Source organism: Notolepis coatsorum (genome assembly GCF_963971535.1).
Source record: "Notolepis coatsorum genome assembly, chromosome: 3".
NCBI classification, from domain to species: Eukaryota; Metazoa; Chordata; class Actinopteri; order Aulopiformes; family Paralepididae; genus Notolepis; species Notolepis coatsorum.
In genome coordinates this window covers 41,515,540-41,528,380 of record NC_140167.1, presented here as the reverse complement: position 1 = coordinate 41,528,380, position 12,841 = coordinate 41,515,540, and the positions used below count along the sequence as shown (strand labels likewise).

The 12,841-nt window shown below is 40.5% G+C and overlaps 1 protein-coding gene across 1 annotated transcript in view; it reads left to right on the top strand.

The window, feature by feature from the left end:
- The first annotated feature begins 634 nt into the window (after positions 1–634).
- Positions 635–12,841, top strand: part of LOC311226173 (grainyhead-like protein 1 homolog) — a 44,533-nt gene continuing 32,326 nt past the window's right edge. The window contains 5 exon segments of the mRNA XM_084311544.1: positions 635–781; positions 7,317–7,506; positions 8,355–8,428; positions 10,002–10,153; positions 11,055–11,278. Coding sequence (XP_084167670.1) covers positions 762–781; positions 7,317–7,506; positions 8,355–8,428; positions 10,002–10,153; positions 11,055–11,278 — 660 coding nt within the window. The 5' untranslated portion in view covers positions 635–761.

Below are 12,841 nucleotides of genomic sequence, written 5' to 3'. Positions count from 1 at the left end.
CGGTTTAGAAATCAAACCTGCTGGCAACATGGTGAATACAGTCTTAAAGTACATTTTGGTTTTCATTTGAACAGAAAATCTGTTTTGCATGAGTACTATAAGCCATGGCTTACATGATTGCTACTGAAATTAAACAAATGACAAATTGAGGATAATTTTCATTATTATTATTATTATTATTTTTATATATAGGCCAATGGGTCCAGAACTTTCAGAATCGCGTACAATTAGGCTGTGAGCTCCATTGCATAAAATCAACCGATATAACAAAATTTTATGTTTAGCCATAAAATGAGCACTAGCATTAGACTATAATTGCTTGCACTCTGTCAGCATTAGAATGAAATGTCCATAAGTAACAGCTTACATCAAAAACATTTCAGCAAACAAAAGTATGTTAAAATGATAAAATCACAGCTTGATGCGTGTGTGGTTCACCCGGTTTGTCGCTCTAATTGAGACCGACTCCTCGCTCCTAACCGAGCCCACAGGTGAGCCAATCACAAGTACAAACAAGTGTTATTAACTCTTAGGCCCCGCCTCCCGTCCTGCTGTAATCCAATCCGATGCCCTGTCACAGGTAAAACCGGCCTCTGTTTCTCAGTATTGCCCTAAAAGCGAGAAAAGCCGACAAAACCCGTTCTTATAGAGGAACACCCTTTGCCGTGGCCCTCATCCCGTGTTAGTGGTGGAGTTTTTCAGGTAAAGAAGACGGATCGGATTTTCAGTACCAACTAGAAAGTCCAGTTCGACCAACCGAGATGTCACACGAGCATGACAAGTAAGTGTCCTCAGTCTCCGCCGTGGTAGTCAGGCGGACCCACCGTCTACCAGACCAATATTAACTCAAAACCATACCAATTTTTGGACGTTTTTCACACAGGAGGATTTATGCTGAGATCCAAAGACTGTGGGAAAGTCTTAACTTTTCTGCTGGCCTGTCAAAGAGAGAGAGATTCTATCTCCTGTTTTACCATGATATGATGAGCAGTGTGTGGATAGAGGCCGTGGGAGAGTGCTTTAGTTACCGCTGGTTCACCTGTCATGTTGGAGCCTGTTGCACCTCTCTACAGGTGTATCTCCACCTGTCATGAGAGCGGAGGCGCCGGTTAGAGGACACTTGTCTCCGTGTTATTGTTGCTGGGCGGTTCATTGTTTGATTTCGCTTAAACCCCTAGTCATGTGTCTTAATTTTGTTTGTTCAAGAATTATGTGCTTAATGGCTTTTTCGGGCGTTAAAATGACATGTAGGCGAAAGCAACTGCCTCTGCGAGTTATATTTGTCATTCACGTCATTGGCATTCACGTCAAAACTTACTTTTTTTTATTTTTTTTATTTTTTTAAGGAATTCACCCTAAATTAATTAATCATTCTGCAAGCAAACATCTCCTTCCCCACACACACATTGATGAGGATGCCTATATGTTGTTTTGTATAGGGCAATGGCGAGGGGACATTTGACTTCAGTGAAACAGTACACCTGCTAGGCGTTGGCTCAAATAGTAAAAACAGAACAATGTCAGCAAGCTCTTTATCCAAAGAACTATCGAGTGTTATTCCCCCTGGATTATCCAGCCAAATTGATATTTTACACACTTCTCGGGCAAAATAGTAGCCTGCGTTTGGAGAAATGTCAGTGTTTAGCACAATGTCTTATTATTAAAATGCACATTTCATTGTAGCCATGTCGCCCCCCATAATGATATAACAATTCTGTTCACGATTTCCTGAATCCAAACAAATCATAATTTATTGTGGCCTATTTCCCCCAGTCACTATACAATTCCGTCTTTACCTCCTTTGTTTTAGCAGTGCTATTGCATGTCTCAGCGTTTTATTACAGGTGAATAATGGATCTATCGGATTGCAAATCCCTAACGCTTTGAGTTGGACATTTTATGAATGGAACAATTAGATATAGGATTACTAATTAGCAGTTTGCCTTGTCAATTTAGAGGGGAGGCTGTAATTTCCTGTGGATACTCAAACCTGAAAACCAATCCAATCCGTTTACAGTTTACCATAACTTTGATGGGAAATTGAATAACATTGAATAAAAGGTTTTCATAGGATAAAAAATCTACTATCAGAGAAACACCAGTTAAATAATACAGACAGAAACAAAAGTTAAAACCCCAATCAAAATAGAATTGAGCTTGATTTAGTGAAAGACAAGTGCCCTTAATAGACAACTTAAAAGTTATTCCCCCTATACAACACTCCCTATATTTTCATAATGATTCCTTAGAGGAGAAATGAGTCCCTGGACCAGTATTTGAAGTTAGACATCTACCTGAAAAGTTTGATAATTATTATATTATAAACGTTTCACTGTTGTTCTTTATAAAAAAAAATGTTTAAACATATTCTAGGCTTAGGTTCATTCAAATGTTATGTTTTCAAAATTCTAATCATGTGATCATACACCTGAAAGGTTAGTAAACAGTAGCTGAACCCTCATTGGTTCATGTGTCAGTACTAATTACTTTAACTGGAATCACTTGAGGGCAGCCTGATGATGATGATGATGGAGGAGGAGGAACAAGGAAGAAAAGGAGGAGGAGGATGAGATGGAAGAGGAGGAGGATGAGAAGGACGAGGAAGGAGTGTGATAATATATACAGTGCAGAAACTTGTGATTGTTTTTCAGAAACAGGTTTTCTAACCATAACAGTAGCACAGCGGGTAAACCTCTGGAATGTACAGTAGCAGCGATAGTTCCAGTCGGCTTGCTGGGCGAATGGCTGGTTGGTTTAAGAGCTGTCACACTGGATGAGCCAGTAGAGCATCTTTTCCAAAGACGCGCATCAATCATTCAAAGGCTCAGATTTGTTGCACAATCATGGAGAGGCTCGTACAACAGATTGTCCCGCAGATAAAGAGGATCTGTTGATCTCTCCTATAACCTGTTTGTTCATTCTCAACAAGATTTGATTTACATGAAGTCAGACGGTGTCAATATAAATTGAATGCTGAATGACAAAAGCCAAACACAGGCTATTAACTCAATCCCAGCCAACAGCGTTTATATACGTGTTTGGCCAACAACCGTTGAACGCTAACCAATACGTTATTTGATCATTTTTCCTTTTTTTTTCTTCTCTTTTCTATATTTGTATTCATTATTCATCCGGGGACCTCTGTGTTACCATAGGGAATGAGTCTGAGATTGTCAAAGTGCAATACCGGCTGCATCCAGCTAGATGGCGGTATCGAGCACCCTTTGAAACCTTGTATCTTGGCCTGTGCAACGGTCAAATGTCACCAGGCTCACTTTTCTTTGTCGGGCGAATGGAGCAGTTCTCCCAGTTCCATTGAAGCGCGTCAAATATCCCCGATCTATATGTTGTGGTGGGTTATGCCGTGGACCAAATGGACATCGGATGTACCAGATGGCGATCAAACAATTGGAATATTATTTTTGGAATACTCCCGATAATAATAATAATAATAATAATAATAATAATAATAATAATAATAATAATAATAATAATAATAATAATAATAATAATAATAATAATAAATTTTATTTGTATAGCACCTTTCATACAGAAACTGCAGCTCAAAGAGTCAATTTTATTCGGGTCAAAGGTCAGGCTCAGAAAATCACCAGGTTTTAACATTAGAATAGGAGATTCTGTTCTCACAGACAAAACATCTGTGAAATATCTCGGTTGCGTCCTGGAAAACAGCTTATCAGGGGAAAGCATGGCTCACCAAGCACTTACAAAGATAAATAACAGGACTAGATACCTAGCCAGAATCTCTAATTTTTTTGATCAGTCAGCGATGAAGATTCTTGCTGGAGCTCTCATACAGTGTCACTATGACTATGCGTGTGGCTCCTGGTACAACAGTGCCCCCAAAAGTCAGAAAATAAAACTACAGACATCACAAAACAAGCTAATCAGGGTAATACTAAGGCTACCTGCTCGAACCCACCTTGACCCATCTCACTTTGAGGTCATGAGATGGCTTAAGGTGGAAGACAGAGTAAACCAGATAGGGATGTGCCTAGTTCACAGAATAGTGCATGGGGTAGTGCCAGTGTACTTTAACAACTACTTCAACCGTATCAGAGACACCCATGCTTACCAAACAAGGCGCAGCTCAACTGACTTTGTGCCAGTCAGATTCAGGAGCTGTATGGGGAAGGAGTCATTTTTATATTCAGCAGCTGTCTATTGGAATAGTCTGCCCAGTGAACTGAAAACCATAGACAGTGCCGTTAGATTCAAGTCCAGCCTGAAGACATGGCTCAAAAGGGACTATACCTAGACACTTAGCTTAAGGCACCCTTGCATATTGTATGAGTCTGTATGTATATAAATGTTAAATGGTATATGTGATGTGTTGTGATGTCACGTTTTGTATGATGCATGTTTTAAGCATCACATTCCCCCACCCCCCTACAAGGACCACAATGGAAATAAGCTCTGAGCTTTTTTGTGTTTCATCCTTGGCAGTATATCCCGACTGTGCTCTTCTGTCACATGTTTATTTTTTATATTGTCAAATAAAGTCATTCATTCATTCATTCATTCACAACAGAAAAAAGACAGGCATAAAATGAGCCCATAAAGTGCAGACATATAAAATCACAGTTTTTCACATTAGGATCTAACATCCCAACAGGCCACCTTGTTTATGGTTTGATTCAGTTTTAAATAGACAATAATAAAAAGAGTAAGATAAAATAGTGCAATAGTGCAGTGCAATACAATTGTAGAATAGAGTACATTAAAAAAAATGTACAGTGCAATAAAATTGTTCTGGATTACTGTTCAACAGTTCAAAGTTGTCTTTACCTTCTCTGTTTGGTATCCACAGTTTAAAACTTGACAGTCTTCCCTCCTGTTTTATACCCACTTTGACCCTTCGAACCTCCCACTCAGGCAAACCTCCCTCTCAGGGCACAGTTCCCTCTCTCAGGGTGCAGTTCTAGGCCTGGGTCCTACACAGTTTTGTACACAGTGTTTGATACCCACACAGTTTAATACCTGACAGTTTTGAACCTGTAATAAAAAGTAATAGACAGAGTAAAATAATACAGTGCAATAAAATAGTATAATAGAATAGATAGTAAAATTATGCAATAGAATTGACTGAATAAAATAGTGCTACAGTACAATCAACCGCGGAGTGTATTAGTCAAGTCAAGTCAAGAGATTTATTTGTCACAGCATACAAGTATACAATGAAATGCGGGTGGTCTTGCCCGCAACGATGTGCAAATAACATATAATAGAATCAACATTGTGCAATAAACAATAAACAATAAGCAATAAACAGGTAACATGTTAGGGCATATCGGTATATGTACATAAGTTATTTACAGAGCATGGAGGACATACTAGGTCCTTTGGTAGTGTCTTCCTGTACATGCTAATTTATACAATCTCCGGTTATACTATACTATTTTTAAAGTGACCTTTCCTTAGTTAGTGGCCATAAGTGTGGGCGTGTGCAGCATGAGTGTGTGCTTGCTCATGTTAAAGTGGCTGCTAGTGTGTGAGCGTGTACAGTGTGTGTGTTGTGTGTGTGCTCATGTGTGCTTGTGTGTGGAGAGTTCAGTGTTCAGGGCTCTGATGGCCTGGGGGAAGAAGCTGAGCTGAGTATTAGAATTAGTATGTATGTATTAGAAGGCTATGGTGAAGAGGTATGTTTTTAGCTTTTTTTTTATATTAAGAGATCTAGCTTCCCTAATGTCCATAGGTAGTGTGTTCCATAACGTTTGTGCATAGGCTGCATCCCCGATTTTCTTAGACTGCGGCTTGGAACCTTTAATAGACCAGTCAGTAGTAGATGGTCGCAATGTTCTAGGAGGCACATAGTTGACTAGAGAATTTGCAATGTAGCTTGGTCCTGTTCCATTTAGTGCTTTGTATATAAGGAGGAGGACCTTGAAATCAATTCTAAATGTTACCGGAAGCCAGTGTATGTTAATAGGTTAATACTCGACTGATGTGGGTCAGTCGAGGCAGCTCCCCTGTGGAACTCCGAAGTAGGCGTAGGGGGCGGTATTTGCCCTTTTGCATGCTCAGACCCATTCCCAACGATAACATCAGGCTGGATGGATGAAAATGAATGGATATCGCTAATAAAAGAAATAACGACCAAAACCTGACTATACTCGTGATTGGCGCTCAAGCGATGGCGAGTTAACCCGACTATACTCGTGATTGGCACTGAATGAGTTAAGCAAAGATCGACTGCATGCACTGGCTTAGAATGAAAGCCTTCAGTTTGTTACAAAAAGCCCCAAATGTTTTAAAACATCATGTTGCTTGAATATATAAATAACATCACTGTGCCCTTTTTTGTATTTTTTTTTTTATTATTTTTTAAACAAACACATAAACAAACATGACAACACACGATTAGATATACAAGCATTGTTAACAGTGCACATCAAATTAAATCACTGTTTAAATAAATGTCTTATACAAGATATGCCCCTAATACCTGCTATCTATTCCCCTACACACATATGCTCTTGCTCGCACCCCCCACCCTGGACCCCCCAATGGATAATCCATCCATTCTCATTCGCTCTTAACCAGACACTACCATTATATGCTAGCTTTTATTTTCTCCACCACTTCTAACCACATTGTCAATTTGGATTCATTGAGACCCACAATTCTTGCTGTAGATATTTCTAGATAAATCACATCGAGATATGTAAGGATCCAGACCTTTCGGCACATTTTTTCCGGTTGAATCCATCGTGATGCTATCAGTTTTTTAGCCACTGTAATACCAGATAAAACCAATCTCTTTAGCTGTGGATGTACTGCATACCCAAAAACATCATTCAGCAGTAATACAGAGGGGTGTACAGGTATATTCTGTTCAGTCTTATAGGAGTCAAGTATGTCCTATGGATATAGTTAAGATTGATTCGTTGATGGTCCGGGTTCCTTGATGCAAGTCGAACATTTGCCCAGGCTTCGTGCCCTTTTATGTTGTTAAACGCTTATTAATCCATTTGTACATATACACTACCTGTATGTTAATGTGTACATTTTGTACTTGTAGGCTTCTTGTTATTCATAGACATACAATAACCACACCACCAAGCTGCTGACATTCTGATCCTCACACTCCTGATGCTAATCCAAGCACAAGCACAAACCCTGCTACTCCCTTCAAATAGAATCCAAAGAGACGCTCACAAGTCATAACTCTTCCTTCTCTCTCTCTCTCTCTCTCTCTCTCTCTCTCTCTCTCTCTCTCTCTCTCTCTCTCTCTCTCTCTCTCTCTCTCTCTCTCTCTCTCTCTCTCTCTCTCTCTCTCTCTCTCTCCCTCCCAGTAAGCGTGCGGTCCTGGTTCTACAGAACGAGCAGGGTTATGGCAGCCAGCGCCGCTCCTTCACCACAGAGGACGAGGCCTGGAAGTCCTTCCTGGAGAACCCGCTGACGGCCGCCACCAAGGCCATGATGAGCATCAATGGAGACGAGGACAGTGCAGCGGCTCTGGGGCTGCTCTATGACTACTATAAGGTAGCCTACGCCATGGGTCTCAACCTGGGGGCTGGGGTTCAGCGAAATGATTGAGACAGAATGAGAGAAAGTATATATATTTCTGAAACACAAATATGTTATTATTATGTCTTTAATCTTTGTGAAGTGGTGAATATTTGAAGCCTCTGTGGTTCCTCTCATACTGTGATTGATCAGAGGGGAAATCATCATTTGTTGTCACAGTTCAGCATTTATTTTGTGCTTGCCAGCATCAGAAGGTTATGAGCGGGCATCCTTAAGGTTATTTGTAAGGGACTGAGAACCACTGTTGTACCACAGGCAAATGAGCGGAGGTCATCTCAAGCACCGCAATCAAACCCACAAATTACATTTTAATTTTCAGTACATAAGAGCTCAGCTATTTTTATTTTATTTTTTTTATTTAATCTTTATTTAACTAGATCCTTGATTTCAGTGGGACTAATCTTAGATTAGTCTTAGATTAGTCCCATTGAGATCAAGGATCTCTTTAGCAAAAGAGACCCGGCCAAGACAGTGGCCTAAAAATGACAGACAACACTAATAATAGAGTAGGGAGACAGGTGTATGGGTCATAATCCAAAACAACCAGCAGCGTTTCCTTTTAAAGGATTAGGTACCAAAATCCACTTAGGCTATGATGATTTACCAATATGACATCATCATCATGACATTCATCATGATATCCGACCATTATAGCAACATCTGTGAGGCAGGACTGAGTGCTGGTAGTAGTCGGTGATCCAGCTGTCCATGTAGACAGAGGGGACAGACAGCAGGCAGAGGACCCAGGCTGCTGGATGTGATGTGGTCAGACACTGAATGGCTGTGTTTACCTTCCCATACAGGTGCCCAGGGAGAAGAGAACAATATCCCAGAACAAGACAGAAGCAATGGTCTCTGATGTGGATCCTAACAAAAGGTAGAGAGCCTCACCTAATGGACCCTTTTAAATGGCATGGCAGAGGGGATATACTGTATGAGCGAGGTGGAGGGTGTGTGTGTGTGTGTGTGTGTGTGTGTGTGTGTGTGTGTGTGTGTGTGTGTGTGTGTGTGTGTGTGTGTGTGTGTGTGTGTGTGTACAGTATATGTGTGTCCGACACTGGAGAGTAAAGGGTTAACATAGCCTCACTTATGGTAGCTGTACAATATGAAAGATTCAATCACACACACTATATAACAGTGTAACAACAACGAAACCACGTAATAATAATGATAATAATAATAGCCTCTTGGGGTGGATAAGACCATGGTATTAAACCTTTGTGTCCTCGTGGTGCTGATGAGCAGAGGGCTTGTGGGTTCGAGGCCCGTTTGAAGGGGGGACAGCAGCCCCTAATAGGGAAAAAAAATACTTGAATAGATATCACTATGAAACTTTCCCAGTTTGTTATGTACATATAAACTAAGACAAAATATATTAAAATGTTTCTGAATTTTATGTTTATATATGCAAATGAGGCACTTCCAACATTAAATATGCACATATTTGCATGTATCGCCAAGCCTCGCATCACCAAAATGGATAATGCCATATTCAAAAACTTGGTTTTATCTTGTTGATACATTCAAAACGAAACTTTGTATAGAAAGACTTTGTGGCTATGTCCTCTTATCAGCCCATACATCAGGAAATACTGTCTACTGTCATAAAAAAAAATCGCCTAGTTTTGGTATAAAATGTACTATAAACCTGGCTATGAATGATATATATCAACAAAACTTTCTATAGAAAGAAGCATAATATGGATGGGAAGAAATGTGGAAAGTTTGGTGCGTGTAGGACTGTAGGTACTAGGGAAATGGAGTTCCAACTCTGTGTGTGTAAGTAAAATGCATAAAAACTAGTTTTTCAGAAAAGAAAATGACCTCAAAGTTTTGTATTGTAAAATGCCATACTTTTTTTTAAACAGCTATTTACAAACACAACACCCAATCAAACCATTAGTAATAGACAACCTAAACACATGCCTGATAACTGAATAATAATAATAATAATGATGTTATTGAACTGAACAGAACTACACACAGGCTACAAACAGTGTAGTAACAGTGTAGTAAGGTTAGCCTCTAATAGGCACAACAATTATTGAATAGATATCACTATGAAACTTTCCCAGTTTGTTATGTACATATAAACTAAGAAAAAATATATTGCAAGTTTCCTGAATTTCATGTTTATATATGCAAATGAGGCACTTCCCCATTAAATATGTGCACATTTATGGATGCAATCAGGCAAAATTAAGTCAAATAAACAACTAAATGTGTGTTATTGACATTTTATTGTCACTAGTTTCATAGAAGACATGTTTAGGAAGCAAAATAAAACAAAATCTCAATATCGTTGAAAAAAAGCAAAAAGGCAATTTTGGGGGTGCTGTCTCGCCTGAAGGATAAATGCTGCCTGTGGGAGTAGCCGGTGACCATCGGCGTACAACGGCACCGGTGACAGCCTCTCATCGCTGCTGTGACTCTGCTCTGTTGTGTTGTAGACACCAGATCCACGCAGGCCACACCATCACCCAGCTACAGGAGACCTCCATGGCCAACATGGAGAGCAGGATCCAGGTGCTCAAAGGACCCTTCAACATCCTGCTCCCCAACCAGATGACCCAGGACAAGAGAACCCATTTCACCTCACCAGGTCCGTGTCATGTTGTCTGGCGCGGTCGGTCGCATTTCACAAACACTTTACTTTTAGAGGGGCACAATTAATATTTATGTACTTAGGAACTAATAAGGAACTATTATTATGTTAACAAACCATAGGAACACATTTGACTGACGGTTGCATTTTAGAATTAGACTAGAGGTAAGCGTGGATTTTTAGAGAGAAATGGATTTTCCTTCGCAGACCTGGGGACTTTTGATTTGAGAGTCGGACTTAATAAATTCATAAATTATGACTTTACTTGAATTTGCCTGCTTTTTTAGCCTTTGCTTGAGATTTGACAATGAAGGCTTGCGGTACATATTGTATGTTATGTTATAGCCATAAGTAATACATTGATGTATTCATGAAAATGTACAATGTGTATGTATTACAAATAAGTACATATATTAAATATTCAAAAGATTTAAACTTTTAACGTTTTCAGAAAACGTTTGAGCTCCCCTACTGGGGAACGAACCCGGGGGGCAAGTACCTTTACCTCAAGACTACTGAGACACACTTTTCCAATAGCCTCACCCAAACCCTAACCTTAACCCTAACCTTAATCACACTGCTACCGACTTTTGCTGATACGAAACGTAAATATATTATTTATCATTTATATTATATGGCTATAACATAACGTACATTATGTACCTTTTTTCCTGTGGTCGATTAATACTTCCGTGTTGTGCACTGAGACATCAGGTCTGACACTTAAATAACTGATTGTTAATCAACAATTTGTTAACACGTCATTCCTCACGTACTTAATTATTATTTAGTGCCCCCTAAAGTAAAGCATTACCTACGTTTCTACATGGACAATTTAATTAGCATTCACACATCCATTCATTCATTCATACATTCGTCCGTTCATTCATTCACCCAGACACAACCGTTACAGTATCCATCGCTGCTGTGTCGAACTACCCGCACATCAAGACCGAGGTGCCCACCCACGGCTTCTCGGTGACGGTGCCCAACAACTGTGCGGAGACCGACAGCCACATCGGGGTGTTTGACCGGGCACTCACCCAGTTCAGCCCCAACGCCCAGTCCCGCACGCCCCCCGACTCCACCTTCCCAGAGACCTTCAAGGACGGTTCCCAGGAGGTGTGTGTGACTTTTCTGTGTGTAAAGAAAGGACCCGATACCCCCTCTTTCTACACCCCCTACTAACGCTCTCCTATACCTCCTCCCTCCCTCCCTTCTCCTCTCCTCTCCTCTCCTCTCCTCTCCTTCTCCTTCTCCGCTCTCAGATCTCTCTCCTCAGACAATAGGGTTTCACCCGATCCCATGGAGCCAGCGGTGGGCTCAGCCTACCCCCGGTTTTATTTGAACATGCCAAAATAGCGGCCAGCGTGTTATTATGCCATTGTCTCACCAACACAATAAAGTGCTGTACTTTTCTCCTACAATAGCCAAAGCCCTTTCTTTCTCCTCTTACTCTTTCTAACCTGGAGGGGGATTAACCTTGGAGAGGAGTAGCCCAACAAAACCCCCTTCACACTGGGGTGGGAGTGAGTGAGTTGAGGGGAAGGTGGAGGGATGTGAAAGAAGGAAGGGATGGGGTTTGTTCCTCCTTTCACAGAAAGCAGGAGAGAGTGGGAGAGTGATAAAACAGTATAGTATGAGAAACGGTGATGAACGACAAGAACAAGATAGATACAGTATATATCTCATATACTAAACTAAAGTCTCCTGTGTGGGTGTCTGTGTGTATATATATACAGGGGTGTAAAAAGTACCCAGAAAATTATACTTAAGTGAAAGTATGGGTACTGTCTCAAAATCTGACTCAAGTAAAAGTCAGAGTATCTGGCTAAAAACACACTTGAGTAAAAGTAAAAAAGTCCTGCTTTTAAATGTACTTAAGTACTAAAAAGTAAAAGTAATTTTTTTTTAAAGGATTCCATCATCGGCCAAGTTTTCATTTTAACTATACATTGCACCAGGTGAGTTAGTTGAAGAGGTGAGCCAATTAGTGAAATCATCAGCTGGTGTTTAGGCAAGGCTGGAATGAAACCAAGCATACACTCTGCCCACAATGGAATGTGTTCTGCGATAGACAATGCTGAAATGAAAGAACAGAGGACATTTAATTTAATAATGTCATTTATCAGCTATCTGTGATAGGAGTGCAGATGTTTCTGCACTCCCTGCAAGAAGAATCACATATTAGCTGTTTCTCATGAGTGGGATTCATCCAAAAACTGAGATAAGAGTGTTCTTCATTACTGGAAAAGATTCACTCTGAGGCGCTTTAACAATGGATCACTAGAAGGCTTGCCAGGGGCAAGGTCATCTCTTTAGACTGAGGAATTTAACAGTCAGTTAAACATCAATCCCCACCACATCCCCATCCAAGACACACACCCTGTCTTGTCAGTCACTGACTCTATTCTTCTGATAGCAGGTGTTTAATCAAAGATCCCCGCTTTCTAATCTTGCACAAGGACCAATCAGCATGGGTATGGGCGGGTTCATTTTCCATTGATGGGGATTTGATTGGCTGTTTACCTGCGGTCGCAGGATTAACACTTTGGGTGCCGGGAAAAGCTTAAACACGTCATTCCCGGCCATGCTCAAGTTGCCGAAGACGCTTTACAGCGTCTTTAATATCAATATTTCAAAAATCTGGGATCGGATTCATATGTCCCCTCCGCTGGCCTGAGA